The sequence below is a fragment of the Tubulanus polymorphus genome, chromosome 4 (assembly GCF_964204645.1).
Source record: "Tubulanus polymorphus chromosome 4, tnTubPoly1.2, whole genome shotgun sequence".
NCBI lineage: Eukaryota > Metazoa > Nemertea > Palaeonemertea > Tubulaniformes > Tubulanidae > Tubulanus > Tubulanus polymorphus.
This window is the reverse complement of record NC_134028.1, coordinates 26461521-26479654: the sequence shown is the minus strand read 5'-3', so window position 1 is coordinate 26479654 and position 18134 is coordinate 26461521. Positions and strand designations below refer to the sequence as shown.

The 18134-nt window shown below is 37.1% G+C and overlaps 1 protein-coding gene across 1 annotated transcript; it reads right to left on the bottom strand.

Annotated features, from left to right (window-relative positions):
* Nucleotides 1-1133: 1133 nt before the first annotated feature.
* Nucleotides 1134-17443, bottom strand: LOC141903851 (TATA-binding protein-associated factor 172-like). Its single transcript, XM_074792197.1, has 40 exons — nt 17406-17443; nt 16772-16825; nt 16516-16639; nt 15807-15921; nt 15363-15491; nt 14789-14949; nt 14527-14669; nt 13642-13729; nt 13409-13567; nt 13104-13199; nt 12657-12833; nt 12422-12562; nt 12010-12137; nt 11786-11915; nt 11389-11496; nt 11149-11298; nt 10578-10717; nt 10049-10223; nt 9656-9831; nt 8531-8695; nt 8315-8432; nt 7864-8094; nt 7631-7723; nt 7072-7216; nt 6880-6986; nt 6586-6787; nt 6335-6483; nt 6090-6242; nt 5578-5715; nt 5261-5490; nt 5043-5106; nt 4764-4971; nt 4396-4526; nt 3951-4052; nt 3718-3866; nt 3370-3507; nt 2981-3058; nt 2728-2857; nt 2328-2419; nt 1134-2118 (listed from the first exon to the last, which is right to left on the bottom strand). Exons 2-40 carry the CDS (start codon nt 16780-16782, stop codon nt 1854-1856), a joined length of 5439 nt encoding a protein of 1812 aa, XP_074648298.1. The 5' UTR covers nt 16783-16825; nt 17406-17443; the 3' UTR covers nt 1134-1853.
* Between the last annotated feature and the right edge of the window lie 691 nt (nt 17444-18134).

Here is an 18134-nt window from a genome sequence, read left to right as displayed (position 1 = left end):
TTACAGGTATTTCGATTTTCAAACAAGGATGGCATCAAATCCCTGAAGTGATGGGATCGCTGATCTATTGTGGTGTAGGTAGGTAATGGTAGGTTCTAATATATTTTTCAACTGATGCCATTTGTTGAGTCTTAAATTGAATATTTTTCTGATTTCAGGTTTTGTCTTTGCTGGTTTAGGATTATACAGAATCACTAAAAACTATGATGACTTTCACAAATACAGATACGAATATACTGGTAAATGAATTAGAGAATCAAACCTCAAAGACACATACACAAAGCTTGTTATAGGCCTAACACCAGGGCATTATTTGTTGGACCCATACCTCGTAATAAATTCATTATTGTACCGTGCCATATTTTCTCAGGTCCTGAAGTTGGCGTTACAACAAGCTTTGAGTGTATGGAACAAATCTTAATAAACTACAGAAATGAACTGTTTGATTGTTTTGTTTCGTTACAGTCATTCGTCCGGATTCCATGAAGAAAGATAAACCAGATTTATACAACTGATCTTTTCTAGCCGGAATTGTGTGTTGTGTAACAATTATAATGTGTAGATTGTATTTTATAGATGATTACGTTAAATTAAACTCGATTCGTTAAATCAACTTTTTTGGGGTTTTTCGTCTTTGATTATCCAATTTGAGGTGGTGCTCTCGCTCGCTACTATTGGAAAGAACAGTGGAAAATTTGCTTCAGATATTGGCAGTTTTGGTCATGATGAGGTTTGGGTCTTGAAGGAGCATCTATATAGCCATAGCAAACACCAACTGCCGAGTCTTGTTGATCCGTAATGGTGAATCACATCTAATAATTCCACCAGTTCTAGATAAGACTATTTGCAGGAGCAAACTTTGATGGGAGCACAAAGAAATGAAAAGGCGTATACACTGAAAAAGGGCAAACAAGGGTCTGGGAAATTTCAGTGCATTTCCAGGCTACAAACTGCTTTAGTTGCTGCTGGAAAGAGTGCCCAAAATAATATTGTACTGTTAAAGTGTCCCGAATGGCTGTTCCCATAACCTTTGGAATAACACTGCATAGAAGTGACGTAAACTACGGTCTTAACCTTATTCAGCATCCACTCACAATAATCAGAAAAATTCACTAATTTCATACAATAATCGCTTTATTCTCGTAGAATAGACAACAGTAAATATCATGAAACGTGAGAGCATCCTATTGAGCACAAGTAATTATTACCTTTATTATGCATAGATAGATCTAACTAATTATTGAAATGATTTTCGAGCATAAGTCACTCAACTTAATCAATTAATGGCGCATCACGTGATGAATCAAGTCTATATATCTGACCGCATGTGTATTTTTACGTGACCTCATATCAGCTCCTCGAGATAACTTAGGTAAAAGACGCCATCACCGCTTTATCAACACAATTTACTCAGACCAGACCGAGTCAAATTTGGCCTGTTCTTAATTAGAGGGCGCATTCACACGTAAATTACTCACTTGTTATCAAAACGATGCAATGGCAAGTGAGGTGAGCACTTCTGGAGTCAATAAGCATTCATATGGAATAATTTGATTCGCGTGCTGAATGTGTCAAACAGGCTGTCGTGTGAACTCAGTGTGAACTCAGTGTGAACTCAGTGTGAACTCAGTGTGAACTCAGTGTGAACAGTTGGCCTAGGCCTAAAATCTGGCATGGGCCATATTTGGCCCAGGCTGAAAATGGTTATTTGATCGCAAACAAAAGTCACAGTGGATAAATAGTATGTGAACAATGTGAACGCAGTGAGGATAAGAAGTCCACTTAATGTCGTGCTCAACTCTTTGCGTGAAATGATAAGTTTGTCAAATGAAGATACGGTATCCGTTCAGGAATCACTGCTTCGGTTTTAAACCGGTGAGAAAATTATCTAAATCGTATTCCTCTTTATATTCCTGTTCGTCCCACAGTTCCTGTAATCCGCTGATTACCGTTCTATTCGCTGAATATTTTCTATCGTCGGATTTCGCGGCCGGTGTTGATCCCGGTTTATCGCTGACGGCGAATAGATCCAGAAGCTGATCAGTGCCCATTGATTGTAAACTGGAATTCTCCTGACTGATCACTGTATTCGCGATAGTTAATTTGAACTTCTGTAGCCTGAAATCAAACATGAAATAAATATCAGGCATTACTGTCAGTGTTCATTCTCCGTATCCTAGAATTTTTTAAAATTTTGCCAACTGCCATTGAATAAATAAGTGTGAACCCCGGCTAAATTTCTGGATCTACATCAGCAAGCTACGGTACTTAGCTATCAGGAAGGAGTCAAACCGATTAACGTTCTCTTGTTCCTTTGTAAAACTTACCCCATGATTTTCTCTTCCAACGTTCCTCTTGTTATAAGACGATAAACATTAACGACTTTCTTCTGTCCGATTCGATGGGCACGATCCATAGCCTGAAACAAACAATTCATATTTCACACACTACATACACACCGGGATCCACAGTCCCACAGTCATGAGTTGACTCTGAGTTAAAATTAGTTCATTTCCAATGAAATAACTCTTGAGTCAAATCTTAACTCACAACGGTGGAATTGGGTCCTAGACCAACCAGCTGGCAAAGGTCAGACCAAGCAAGCTACCAGTCAGGGTGGGGAATACAACAGGTTGGCTACTGGTAAAGGTTGTACTACATCAGAGAGGCTACCAGTCGGGGTTAAACAACAACAAGCAGGTTATCGGTTAGGGTTAGAATACAGACCTGTAAATCTTTCATAGGATTCCAGTCGTGTTCCATGAAGATAACAGTATCAGCTCCGGTGAGATTCAATCCTAATCCACCGACGTGAGTAGTCAATAGTAACACATCGATTGAGGGATCATTGTTAAACCTGAAATAACAATTACATTCAGTTCAACTCAGAAGTTTTAGTTCCCCGTGTTGCAGTGTTCAAAATATTTCAAAAATTCTAACTGCATAAATGTCATTGAGTCTATAATGAATCGTTGCTTACTTTGTGACAATCGGATATCGAGACACTGCTGGAATGCTTCCATCTAAACGGAGATATGAAACTTGTGGCATTTCGGCCCTAAAATATATAAACAATCCATATAGAACTGATTCAGAACAAATTCATGAGTGCTGTGCATGTGAGGGGTTCAGCAATTCATATAGGCCTGGTTTAAAACAATGAATCAGTAAGATCACAATATCTATGATGAAACAGTAAATGTAAAATTCAACAATTGTTGAATGACTTTAAAAGCTTTACTTAGAAAAATATTTCGGGTGATTCATACCAAACCAACTATTTCTCATTCTTAAACAAACCTTTTAAAGTCATTGAATAATTGTGGTATATTACATTTATGCTTTCAAACAAATTAATATTGAACGTACTTGAAGAGATGAGTTTCCACAATATCGAGCATACTCTTCAGTTGACAGAATATCAACGCGCGATGAGGACTGACTACTAATTCATCACCAGATTGATTACTGCAACTGCCACCGATACCACAATCTAACAACAACTGCCTGAAAAACATCATGAAATCATCATTTTATAATGTCAGATTACAGTGTCAATGGTGTCATCTATAAACCAAATATCAAGACAATCCATTAATTGAAGGGTCGTGAAGACTTCCCACGATAAGTCAATTTTATCCACCGGTGAAAACACCTCATGTGGGCTAGAAATCTTATCGATTCACTACTTGTAATCACATAGAATCTTCTGCTTACTTAAGAGCCGGTAATTTGCAGGCGTGTTGAATATCCTTCAATGATTCTATCCCTTTCGGCAAGCTCGTGATAACCTCATCATATTTAGGATGGCAAGAATTCAAAACCAATGATGGATGATTGCATACTTTTTTCAAATACTGTAGAGCCTAAAAACAACAAAAATATCCAACCTTAAGAAAACAGATTTCATGAAATTATCTGCGTTTCGATAATGGACGACAAAAGTTTACTTGGAATATATGAGTTGTTTCTTCATTGCTCGAAGATTCTTGTTTCAACTGATCTTCAATTCCATTCATGTTTGATTCAGCAAAGTCTTCGTACAATCGTTGCTACAAAATAGATCATTACAGCTTTACAGTTTAAGGTTTAAGTACTATCATGGGTACAGAGCGGATCGAGGGTCTGATTCAGGAAGGGGTGGATCGAGGGTCTGATCCAGGAAGGGGTGGATCGAGGGTCTGATTCAGGATTCTGACTCTTTAAGTATGATCAGAAGTTGATATTCTACTGTTAATATTTTCTATTATCCTTTAAAATTTCAGGGCAACATCACATTTTAGGGGGGGAGGGGGTGCACTGGGGGGGGGGGGGGGGGGGGGGTTTGGTGCACCTCTTGCATCCATTCTAATCACATGAATCTAACGCGGTCAATGTCTGACTTGTATAACTCACCTGTAATGGACTCATATCACAATAATAATCTTGTATAATCTTTGGTGGTAAATCTTGTAGAACATCTTCCTTCAGTCGACGCAGTAAAAACGGTAAAACTTGTCGATGTAACGCTTCCATTGCGAGAACACCTACAATACATCGATATACCGGTATATGCATTCAATAATACATCAAGTCAAACCGCCCTCACTTAAAGTCACTTAGTAAATTCAACTGGAAATACACTTATTTGTACTCAGTAATGTGATGACTTATCCACCGACGACTTATCTGAGTTTGACTGGAGAAAACTAATCTATGGTAACTTACAGGCTCAATACACAATATTGCCCCAGGACAAATGGTTAAACCTGTGTTTTAAATACCTGCTTCTTGTTCTTTCGATGAACTTTTGGCTTCGCGACTCTGTAAAATCGGTTTTCCGTAACAGCCATTGAACTGACGTTCCGTTCCCAGGAAACCGGGTAACAGGAAATCAAACAGCGACCACAACTCGAGTACGTTGTTCTGTATAGGAGTTCCTGATAGTATCAGACGATGGTTCGTGTTCAGTGTTTTCACCGCTTTAGATAACTGTGAATATAGTATTGAAATTATACAAAGAATCTCAGATTCATAACCAAAATGATTTAAATTCAATTTACCTTTGTTTTTCCATTTTTGATAATATGGCCTTCATCTAATATACAGTAGTTCCAATTCTTCGACCTTTAGAAATAAACAGTTAACTTTATTTTTGAGGCTCCCTACAGATTAGTCATTACTGGATAGGAGAAAATTTCAAATTGCGAGGAAGTGTCTGCCTCACTTTCACATCCTAAATACTGCTCTAACCAATGAATCTCAAGTTGCAGTAACTTACCTGAAAAAATCGATATCATTTCTGACGATGTCGTACGAGGCGATGATCAGATTGTGATCGTCGAATTGTTCTCGTAGTTTCTGACGTTCAAGCGGTGGCCCCATATAGCACAGCGGATTCAACTGATCTTTACTGACAAACTTCTCCACCTCGTACAACCAGTGTCCGGCCAGAGTCGGCGGGCAGACGACAATCGAAGGTAACGGTTGACTATCAGGTGACTTGGATTCCTTCAAAGATAATGATAAGAATTTACAGGGTCACCATTTGACTTTTTCCCTGTTTCTGGATCCTGTGATTCTGGGAAACTCTCTTACTTTGTATTTGATTTCTCTGTTATAATGATCACCGGCTAGAATACAAATAGACATCAGCGTTTTACCTAAACCCATATCATCGCACAATATTCCGTGCAGTTTATATCTATTCAGGAACCACAGCCAGTTTACACCATCCTGGAAATTACAAATAATTCAACATCAAGAGGAGCTATATATGTTCCATCGCAGGATTACACTTACAGGTTAATTGATACAACATAACTCGATTTAAAAGTTTGACATTTTTCAACCCAGGAATCAAATTTAATAGATCAATATGGATAAGGGTCAAGTTGAACATTTGTGACTGATGTCCTAATGGTCTTAAATCTTAAGACTAGTCTTATGTTTTTTAGATTAGCTATAGAACTAAGATGGTCTTAGACTGGTGTTACGTAAGTTTAAGCCGCGACTTTTAGTTAAAATTTTCACTCTGACTTCAGTGATTCAACTCTAGGATCAGACTTAAATCGAGAACTATCGAACCACCGTCCCGGGTTTCATTTTACCTGTTGATATTTCCTCAATTCTGCATTGATTTTTACAGGCATTTTGAAATCATCTAACTTCGAAATGTCCATCAGTTGTTCGAGAAAATGACGTTCTTGTTCGCGTTTTTCTATGAGACATTCTTTCATATCGGGCGGGTCGATGGAACCAGCCTGCAGTGGAAAAAACAGTATCTATAGCAATAACGATACCTAGCAAAAATTGTTACGGCAAATAAATGAAAAGTGAATATATATAAACCTACCTCCAGTGGTAAAAGTCTTATCAATGTAGCGAAGCACTGAGTAGCCATCAATCTAACTTGCATATTTTGATCACTCATTCTTCCTAATAGAGGAACCACTAATAATACTGTGTATGGCACTATAGTAAACTGAAGTTGTTCGATTATACCTGAACGCTACTGTCAAGGAAAGTAAATTTTGGTTCCATTCACCAAAAAGCATTCAGTGTGGAAAGTTAGTTATTATGGGAGATTCTATTGTAAAAAGATACAATGCAAGGCTTCAATGACTCCTTGACGCGTGATGTAATCATCACTAGCACCAACAGAAGGTAAAAGAGTTTCCAGAATGTGATTCATAACGTAAACAGAAGAGATCTTACACAGAACACCGATACATCTCGCGGACATATGTCGCACAGACGTATACGGATGAGATAAACATTTACCGAGAATTCCTAACAATTCCATCAACTGTAAATGAAAATTATCATATATTAACTAAAACTTGAAGAAATCAGATTCGGATTCTAAAGAGAAGCTACTTTGAATCATAGGTGGTTTACCTGATTGGTTAACGCAGTATTTATTGTCGGGCTGATTATTTCCAAAACTTGTAAACTGTTGATCAATTCTTGAGCAAATTCATCGTTATCGCGATATTCACTTAAATCTAAAATCAAACAACGGTCCTGGATACATTTTCATATCGGATTTCTCATGCTTATATTAAGATGCTATCGTAAAGTAAAGTTTACCTTTTTCTTTTGAACCGAGAAGTTTTTCAGACATCGTCTGCCAGATGCAGGGTAGTTTCTCTCGAAGATCGCTGCCGAAATGTTGAACGATGGTCGTCAGCGCTAGTGTCGCCCCGCGTCTCTGAATGAAATTCTGTTTCTGTAACTGAAATAGAGATTGAACATTGATTCAATGAGTTAAATATTGATAAAAGAACAAACCTCTTCCCCCTTCTATAGACGAGTTTAGAATATTACAAATGTACAGAAAACTAGATTATAAAGATTGAGCAATTCAATGATGGTTCTTGACACAAAAAAAAACATCTAAAACTAGAAATGTTGCCTTCGCACGCGAAAACGTGCATATCGCAGAAACACTCCACATCGATACTTGGAAACATGATCATGAAACTGTATCAGGAGTAGGAAGTCAGGGGGTATGATGTATGAAGATCCATTTTGAACACAAATGTCTTTTCAAATCTAATGAACAAAGTCTCACTAATCTTACAATCAAAGCCAGATTGATTCAGTGAACTCGGAATCTGATCAAATATCTGCCCGATCGATGCTTTACCTCTGAACTCGTTTCAATTGAGCTGTCGATAGCAAACTCAGCAATAGGCACCGGGAATTTCTTCATCGTTCGGCTTCGCTTTGATTCAGGAATCTACCGTTAAAGGAGGAGGATCTCATTAATCAATAATCAACCAAAGTTTTGCAATTCAAGTTGAATCATTGCGGAATCCTCACTTGCCATAGTAGCATTGCTGGTACCTCATCGCATCAAGTTTGAAATTGTTTACGTACCTTTTGTTGTAAAGTAGAAAGTGTTAGAATTCCAGTATATTTATCACAGGTTATGTTGCTGCTGTTTTCGTCTGAGTCCGATGGATTTTGAGTCGGTGTCACGGCAGACGGAGTGTAGGATTTATCACAGCAAAGTGCAGTGCATAGATTCTTCAGTATTTTAACGCAAGGATTCGTGGCCCTCAACAAACAGATATCCAGTAAATGAGATAAATGATTGGCGGCTCTTATCTGAAAACATTTGTATGTTTTAGAGTGGGATTACAGCTTTAATTAACCTCTATAAAACAAGTATAATGTGCATATTATAGGGACTAGATTTTAGCCCAGGTTGTTTGGTAAAAAAATTCAAATCTAGAGGATTTAACACCCAACTGAAAATCCTGGGGATGCCAATAGAAATGAACTAATTTCCAGATTCAAACTTAACGTCGAAACCAATGAGACTGACCTGAAGTTGAGAATTCTCTTCTTTTTTTATTGATTCCATCAGAGGTCGGATAACCGGATTCAGTTTCTCTGGCATAGCACCAAGCGATACACAAACACCGGCGAGGTAAGCGAGTACTCTGCAAAACAATCATTTAAACATTAGAGGACGACTGCATTTTACTGTAATCCGTGAACCTAAAACAATCCCTGAACCTAATCATTCAATGTTTGATACCTCGTACTGAGCATGAGTTGTTCAGAGTTTGTCTGTGAAATGATACTCAGTAATTGCGTTCGTCTGTCGTCTAGATATTGCTGTTGACGAGGTTTCAATTGCGTTCGAACCGAGTCGTAAATTGTGCTGCAAAGATTGTTCGCTTGTTCCATCGTTAAAACCGATCTAAAATTCAACACCGTCACAAGTTAATGTCGTGGATCGACTTTTTTTCAGATATTTCGCTTAATCTTTTGAACAGATACCTCTAATTGGTCTTATTACGACCACTGAAACTTTACATAGTGTAAAATGGATATAAAACGATGGTTTATTCAGACAGCATAGTTTCACCGGTCATATTGAAACCAAATTGAGGTATGTGTTCAAAGTAATTAAGCGAAATATCCCAAAATGATCAATATCAGATGAAAACTAATAGACAAAATACCGACGAGAAAACCCAGTATATCTAAATGAGATACAGGCTACATCTCATGAGATATAGGCTACATCTCATGAGATATAGGCTTCATCTCATGAGATATAGGCTTCATCTCATGAGATATAGGCTACATCTCATGAGATATAGGCTTCATCTCATGAGATATAGGCTTCATCTCATGAGATATAGGCTACATCTCATGAGATATAGGCTTCATCTCATGAGATATAGGCTACATCTCATGAGATATAGGCTACATCTCATGAGATATAGGCTTCATCTCATGAGATATAGGCTTCATCTCATGAGATATAGGCTTCATCTCATGAGATATAGGCTTCATCTCATGAGATATAGGCTTCATCTCATGAGATATAGGCTACATCTCATGAGATATAGGCTTCATCTCATGAGATATAGGCTACATTTCATGAGATATAGGCTACATCTCATGAGATATAGGCTTCATCTCATGAGATATAGGCTACATCTCATGAGATTGCGCTACATCTCATGAGATATAGGCTACATCTCATGAGATATAGGCTTCATCTCATTAGATATAGGCTACATCTCGTGAAATATAGGCTACATTTCATTAGATATAGGCTTCATCTCATGAGATATAGGCTTCATCTCATGAGATATAGGCTACATCTCATGAGATATAGGCTTCATCACATGAGATTTTGAATTCTTACCCGGCATTGAATATTGCATCGATATCGATTTTCTGTTGTCTGAGCGAATCGATGAAATCTCGACATTCTGACTGCATTCGCGTAAATAACATCGCGATCTCATCGAAATAAATCGCTTCTTGTAAACATTCCAACAGTTTCAATTTCAAATATTCCGGAATTAAAGTTAATAAATCCTGAAATTACAAAATCGAGTATTGAGTAATTTCTAATTCCAGGGCCCAGTTTTAACGTTTCATTTTCAATTGAGTTAACCCCGGCCGGGTTCAAGTTTAAACGAAACCCTCCTGGTTTTGTTCCTGGCAGGAGTGGGAGGTTTGTAAGGGACACTATATCAAAACAAATCAGATAAATCTACCAATCAAATGAATAAGAGGATCATTCAAAACATACCTTTTGAATATTGCACCATTCCTGAATAGTCAGGGATATCACGAATCTTTGTACGGCCGATTTCGAGCACAGATGAAAGTTTAGTAGCTTAGCGATTGCTTCGAGTGGCGACTCGGCCCCATCGGGGAAATTCGGAATCGCTTTCGTAAAATAATGGCACAAATTTCCCAATAAACTGCAACGAAAAATAGAAAATCATGTTTCATATGCCACCGGTACTGCATACAAGTACTGTATATAATCGTTATAAAACAGACAGATATCATCCTCGCTTGCCAGGGTTTAATTGCCTACCACTGAAACTTACGCCAACACAAACCCTGGTCAGATATATAGACTGGTGGGCGCAGAGCGGGAACCCGTTCACCCAAGAAATCTTAGGCAGCGTAAAAGACCAATGAAGGGACTTCGGCCAGGGTTAGTGTTAGTTGGGATGAGCTTCGGCAGACGGCAATCAAACCCTGGCAAGTGAGGATGAGAAAATTTATAAGATCAAGTCAAGATTCAAAAGATGAATTTGAGTTTTTACCATGAAGCTGTAATTCTCGCTCGTACGACACAATGATCACGAATACTAGAATCAGAATTTAAAGATTCATATCCACCGATATAATCGTGATTTTCTGTATTCACCTCCGCCGGTAAATGACGACCTTTGCTATGATGCTCCTAAAATACAAAATTCTATTTCATTAATTTCGATCGCAGATCATCAGAGGAGCATTCAGTCAGTCAGATGACACTTCTCTAAGAAGACACTCCAAATTAATTAAGTTATTTAATCATAGGCACTTAATGCCGAAAAGGGCATGAAGAGAATGTTTTTTAACAAAATCTGGAAAAGGAATATTTTTCTTATATAAAACACAAAGGGTATTTTTTCTATCAAAAGGGCAATGCTGCCAGAATACCTTGAATTACTTTACCCTTAAGAACCCTTTTTGGATGTGACAGATTCTTCAGAACTGAAACCTCAGCGCGGGAGTACACATGATATTGCCTTTCTGGAAGGGCCCTATTGGGATGTGACAATCCCTCTGGATCCACCCATGTTGTAAGACCCTCAGATCTTGTCCCCAGGAGACAAATATAGCCAGTACCTTTACAACGTGTTTGGCTTGAATCAAAAGATTCTGATCAAATGGCACTTTAGACGGTTGCATAACTAAACATAACCAAGCTCCGACCCAGGGAGAAGTGGCAGCCACGAGATATTCAATAGGAGCTCTCAATAATATCGCTGACCAAACCTACAACAAATCACAAACATCAATCAATTCATGAATTCATGAGTATATTTGAAATAGACTCAGTGATTTATAGAATACTGATAACGGTACCTTCGGAATTATGGCTAGGACTTCATCTTGATTTTCTAACAGCGAACATTGAAAGATATGCCTCAATGCGTCTTGTAGAATAGGCACAAGCCACGCAGAGTGGTCGACCTGTGAAATAGAGCAATACATTAATAATATCAGGGGTAATGCAATTATAAATCTGATGCCTGTACCATCCACCCCTTAATCATGCCGACAAGTGAAATCTAGATGATCTGATTTGGGCATGTGTTGTAATAAAATGTCCGTGTATCAAGTAAAATCAGCCTTTATTCATTTTCAAATTCAAAATCTCTCAGTTGCAGACAGGAGATGTTGTGATGCAATATGATCAGTTTGTGGAATGGAGACAGCAGACTAACAGAGGGAGTTGGTTCATTAAGAGTGAAATACTCACTTGTTTATCGGTATTGAGGAGAACAGTATGGAACGTTTCGAGGGTAGCCTTTCTAACCGATACATTATTATGACGTAGAAATGGCCACAGACGAGGAATTAGCGTTGAGAATGTACTCGTGTCTGTTGCACTGTAAAACAGGAATAAGCGTTAACGTTCAATGAGATTTTAATGAATCGCGGAGAATCTAAACCAATCTAGAAAATTAACGAATTCTTCGATACCATTGAGAACAAGTTTCCTGCGAGGATTTCAGCAACGCCGACAGAAGATTCATAATACTATTCGTCGATGAAGTTAAATCATCGAGATCTTGCAAAGTCGTCCATAAACTGTTGATAATGTTACTGATCTAAAACAGATGGTAAAAATTATCAATACTTCATAACAGGGCTTTGGTTAAGAACCATTAGTTAAGAACCATCGGGAACAAGTTTCACAGTTCCGGAGCCAGTTTCAGAGTCGAAATAAAGTTCCACTGTTCTCTGTTAAAATTTGACTGTATAATGTAAGAGTTTTATTACTTTATCCACTTTTACTAAAACAGGCAAACTCTTAATCGACAACTGAGGAACTTGGTTCTCTGTGGAACTGGGTCCAATATCGTGGTACTGGATCTAGCGGTTTTTGTTTTACCTGTTGGGGTAATATACTAATGAGATCATTAACAATGGGAACCAGCGTTGCCGCAGCAACCGCTCTGACATCATCGTCTGCATCTTTCAAACCGTTAAATACAAACGGTAAAACTGACGACAAAAACGATTTGCATAAATCCTGAAATATAAAACAAAAATTCTGTGATTTGAAGATCTGTGTTAATGATGTGTAAAACACGGGATTTTGTAAAGTTTTTTTTTAGAATTTGCACCTGTCTGACAGCTAATAGGTATTTAATACCTAACATTCCTCCATGTCGAACCTCCCAACTCGATTCATTTAACAACTGCAACAAAACGCTCAACACACCCTCAACATTCTCACTATTCATACACTGCAGTAATACGCCGAGTGTTTGGGCAGACGTTTCTCGAACTGGTGCAACAACCTGTAATACATTATGAATTGACCAGAAACTTAAGCTTAATTTTGGTGCAATCTTCTATTTCTGGTAAGGACAGTAGATATTTCATAAGAGGTGACTGATTCTCATAGGGGTGTATATAAAAATGAAAGAGGCCACCCCTCTAGAACTTGTTGTGGAAAACACTCCGATGCAATTAGTAGGATAGACACATCACCATCTCTTACTGTTTCAGTTCAAATCAACAAACATTTTAATCACTGAATTTAACTTTTTTTGTTATTGAATTTTTACCTCATCCGACACAAAGTCTCCGAACCGATCGAGAGCTAGAACGCAAACAAGACGAAGTGATACATCGACTAACCACTGCTGATTATGTTCCTCTAACTAAAAACATTAAAACATAAGAACAAATTTAATGAGACCTTTTCAACAATATTTCATAACGATATACATGTAGTTACGGTGAAATTAAAGGGTATTGTATTAAGTTAAACATTCAACTCTCCTCTGACATTGAAACATTGGATTCGAATTTATTCCTACTCTCTCAAAATCAGATTTAACAAAGATCTGTGTCCTGTTTTATGACTCACATGATTAGCCGGTACGTCCTGATTTTTCCCGGCTCCTCGACCGTGATTTTTAATAATTTCCCTGAGTCCACGAGCGGCTCCGTGTCGGTAAACCCACGACGTATGAAACAAATCCGCTAATAACAACTCGCAGAACATTTCAAACGGCCATTCATCTCCCTTTAATTACAAAATACAACGATAGAAATATCAAATCTTCGATGAAAGAAATAAAATTGAGATTCGAGTCGTACCTCGCCCATATCTAGAATATCTGAATTACTGTCCGTAGATAAATCAGGAGAAACTCGTGGTTTCTTGTTTGGAGCATCATTTTCATCGCTACAAGAAAAAAACATATTTTCTCAATTATTATATATATCATTATTATCATTATACAATATTTATATAGCGCCTTAATCCAAAAATGGCTGTAAAGCGCTTTACAAATAAAACCATTAAGCTAAAAACATCTTCGAAAACATTTAAAACATGCACATGAAGAATTTAGTTAAAATGTCTGGTGAAAAGTTCAGTTTTAAGATGAGTTTTAAAACATTGTAGTGATTTGGCAGATCTGATGTGGATAGGTAAAGCATTCCATAAAACTGGTGCAGAGCAAGTAAAAAACTAAACCATAGCGCTTAGTTCTAAAACGAGGTACATCAAGTAAAAATTGATTAGACCAATATATTCGTTCATTCTACTTATAAACTGCTTGTGGCTCCAAGCTGAGATGAAACTCCTGAAGACTTTCAAGCTGATGTCATTAACCGAAGGCAAAGCATAAACGTGTATTTCAGCACCATCAGGATGTTTATTCAAAACAAACATCCAGGGTCCGATCTAAGCACTTGTCCGATTGCCCGGGACAAGTATATTCTCATCAGGGCAAATAGGTTATCATTATCACTTGTCTCCCAGGCAAGTGCAATTTTATGACACAAAGCTTTTTTCAGATATGCTTGCCCCTCGGGCAAGTGGCTTTCATCCCTTAGATTGGACCCTGACATCGCAGCAACAGGAAGGTATATTGAGACTTAAGTGCAATTTGAAACCTTTAAGGAGTTAAACCAATTACCCTAGCCTCGAATCAAACATAAACCAGTTCAATATGACATATATATATATATATTTACCCATTATATTTATCATCATGAGACACTTCCCTAGATATTTGCTTCGCCATTAGTTTCGCCTTCCTTTTAGCTCGATTTTTCTCACGCGCGCTCGGTTTGTTACCGAACGAACTTTGTTCATTCAGAAGTTCAGAAACTGATGTCTGAAAAAAATATAAACAAATTCAAATTCATCTCTATTTTCAGCAATTCTATTTGTTTTTTTAGCATGATCTGTTTTCTTATTTTCCGCGAACAATAACCGTATATACAAGGAATGTACCTGATTTTCAAAGCTGTGTTTATTATCTTCATATTTAATTTCTAGATCCTCGTCTTTATACAAATCGTCGGTATTCACACCCATCCCACCAGCGATATTCAATCCTAAACGCTTATTCAACATTTGTTTCTGCTGAGCTAGTTGATCGCGGATATCAACACCTAAAAATACAAACAGTGCAAAAATGTTGAACAATCCTTCAACTAACCTTAAATTGGTTCCCAGACGAGTGACTGTCTATATATTTGAAGGAAATCCTACAGTTACTAATAGGACTATGAAAGTAGTGATATTTCTGACTGAAATGCTATGAGCCATGTTGAAAACCTACTCTTGGAAAGTAAATCAAGATTTGGAAATGGCCCATAGCATTCCAGTCGAAATGCATTCCATAGTTTTTCTTTATAACTACCGGTATGTTTTGACTCTTGAAAATGAAATCAGCTATGCATTTGAATGCTCGTAGTCAAACTTAACTACTATCATAGTTTTTTCTATTATTCCAGTTTTTCTTCAATTGAAACTGTAATATTAGGAACTATAAATTAGTCATCAATAGCTTTCTCAAAGTTACCTTTCCAGTCTTCTTCTGAATATTCGATTCCCTCCGAACCCAATAACAACACGCCACTCTGAAGAACTTTGTGAACGTCGAAGTTTTTGAAAGACAATCGTCCATCAGCCAGGTCACATTCCAGAGATTCTATTTCAAAAAATTGAATCAACAACTTAACACTCAAAGAATTCTACGAGGATTTTTATGAAGGCAGCAGGTTCAATCAGGGTGGCCACCTTTTTGATTTGCTTATTCTCTGAATTTTCCGCAACTTTGTTAAGATTCCAATCAATCATAACAGCTTAAATACATAAAACATCAGGTGAAAACTGTTCCATTACATTTGCCATCTAACTAAGGCCCTATCTCTTGACTTATCCCTGATTTTTACCTTTTTTATAAACTTCCCCGATTTTTCCCTACATTCCAGGTAAACGGTGACCACCGTGTTTCAGAACTTACCGGTTTTCGGAGCACCTCTCGGCTGCCATTGTGGTACATTTCGAGTGATAGCGTCGACTGCTTGACTCGCAGCTATACGCGTATCCCATGAAGATCCACGCAGATATTTGTGAACCTGTATTAACGAAATCATAATTAAAACACACCCAACAATATATACAAACATCCATCTGGTCCATCTTTATCTAAGTGGTAAAACACTTTGTGTAAATAAAATTACACTTCCACAGTTCTTGATTATGATTTCTTTTAAAATCATTAAAAATGAACTAAAAAAATTGATTCAATTCATTTGAATTGTAATAATCATTATCATTACTAATCGTTTATTGAAAATTAATGAAATAATTTGAATTAATTATCATTAATTCGATCAATATTTCATTCACATCAAAAATCATTACTTAAAATGATTTGAGCCTTTTGATTGTTTGGGATAAAATAAAACATTACTAAAATTATCAATTATCTAATTTAATGAATTTCTCATGGACCTAAATTTAAGCATCATTAATCAAAATTATTAAGGCTTTTCGATTATTTGGGCTTAAAAAAATATTATTTGAGTTAATAAATTATTTTCATTAACATAATTAAATTTTATCAATTAGACGAACGAATTGTAACTCTTAAGAGTCAAACTTTACTGACAACTATGGTCAAACTGGGTCATGTTCATACAAATAAACTGCTGTTTAATAAATCTTACTTTGACAAGTAAATTGTTTAATTCATGTGGATGTAGTTTTTGTACTTCACCGAGCTGTTCAGCTGCTGATTTCCTGATCACCGGTGTAGACCCAGTTTCTAGTAATAACAGCAATCTATCCAACCTTCAAATTAGAAAAATACGGTTATGTAGTTATTTAATTAGCAGCGATAACCATCAAAATTGGACAAGATCCTAAAAAAGTTAATGAAAGTATTCAAAATTCGATCTCTTGGATGAAAAAGATTTTACATACCTAGTTGCCATGTTTCAGATGAATGTGGCTTACTACATATCATAAAACAGCAGCCTGTAATCAGAAATATACTGCAATTAAAATCTCTAATCTATTATCCGGTACTTGTCCTTGAATGCCATAAACTCTCCAGTAGGCCTAACTAATAAATTAGCCAACTAAAACCCAGTCGTAAGAGTTTCAAGTATCAAAAATTTATTGATTACACAAACAAACTACTTAAAAGCGGTGTCCGCAAAATTAAGTCAATGCCTGTGATGCATTGCCCCTTGTATAATTTATAATCAATGATTTATGAAAACGAATGTAGGTTGGGCAACAATGTGAACGATCAAATATTGGCAGATCATATCCATTATCCAACAATCTCAAGAAGCAACATCAACTTAGGGACAACCTTACGTCATAACAGTAACACACAGTAACAGTGTGCCGTAACATCGATGCTTTTTTTGATCGATTGCGATCGTTTCGTGGGATGCTATGTGCTAATGCCGGGATTTATTCTTAGTATTTCTAGATTTATCACGATGTTTTATACAAATAGTGTTCAATAATCACATCAGTAAATACACATAAATTACATGCGCACGTTCGATCAATGTTAACGGGTTGACGATTAACATTACCGCACCTTTTTTTCTGAGCACCAGGAGAGAAGTGTCCTCGTCGACATCCATATTTATATTGGTCGCCATATTCCATATACCTCCATTGTTCAGTTTCTATTGACCAATCACAGCGCCGGAAAATCCATCGACCAATCAACGTTGATATCGCTGGGAAACCCCACGGGCACTAGATGGCAGTATGAGCTGGTAAGCTTTTTTTAGTACGTACTAAACTGCATCGTTGCGGGCCCACACCGGTACACACCTATCATGGGCTATGTTTTCCCACTTTCCGGGTAATGCAAATTACAAACGAATCATCCAAGCCAGTTAACCAATGTTTGCCCAATCAATTTTGAAACTAAAAACCATTAAAAAAAGCTTCATTGCCATAGTTGTAGCATATACTGCGTCATAAAGGAAGCATGAATGAAAGTCTTCCTTTTTCAGTTCCTGAATTTATACGAGATCAAAATGAATTTATATTTTAGTACAAGGTAAATACGCATGACTTGTTGCGCACTTAGAGCTTAATTTTTGCTATTTAGAAGCTTTTTGAAGATCCGTCTTGTCGAGTGGAATCCTGAAATTAAAGCAATAGTTGTTGTACAAGAAATGAATGATGATTATTGAAAGGATTTAAATCATCAGTTAAGATTACAAAGTAAAATGTATTTGAATGTTGAAGTATTAATGTTACTAGATGGCGCTATAAGCACGATTGAATGTCACCCCTGGAATATAATATTAAA

Excerpts from the sequence above, each read along its gene's own strand:
- LOC141903851 (XM_074792197.1), bottom strand. Across the intron at positions 6,484-6,585 it reads AGTCATTGAAGCCTTGCATT|GTATAATCGAACAACTTCAG; the intron begins GTATCTTTTTAC and ends AGTAGCGTTCAG. Across the intron at positions 4,527-4,763 it reads ATCGAAAGAACAAGAAGCAG|GTGTTCTCGCAATGGAAGCG; the intron begins GTATTTAAAACA and ends GATGTATTGTAG.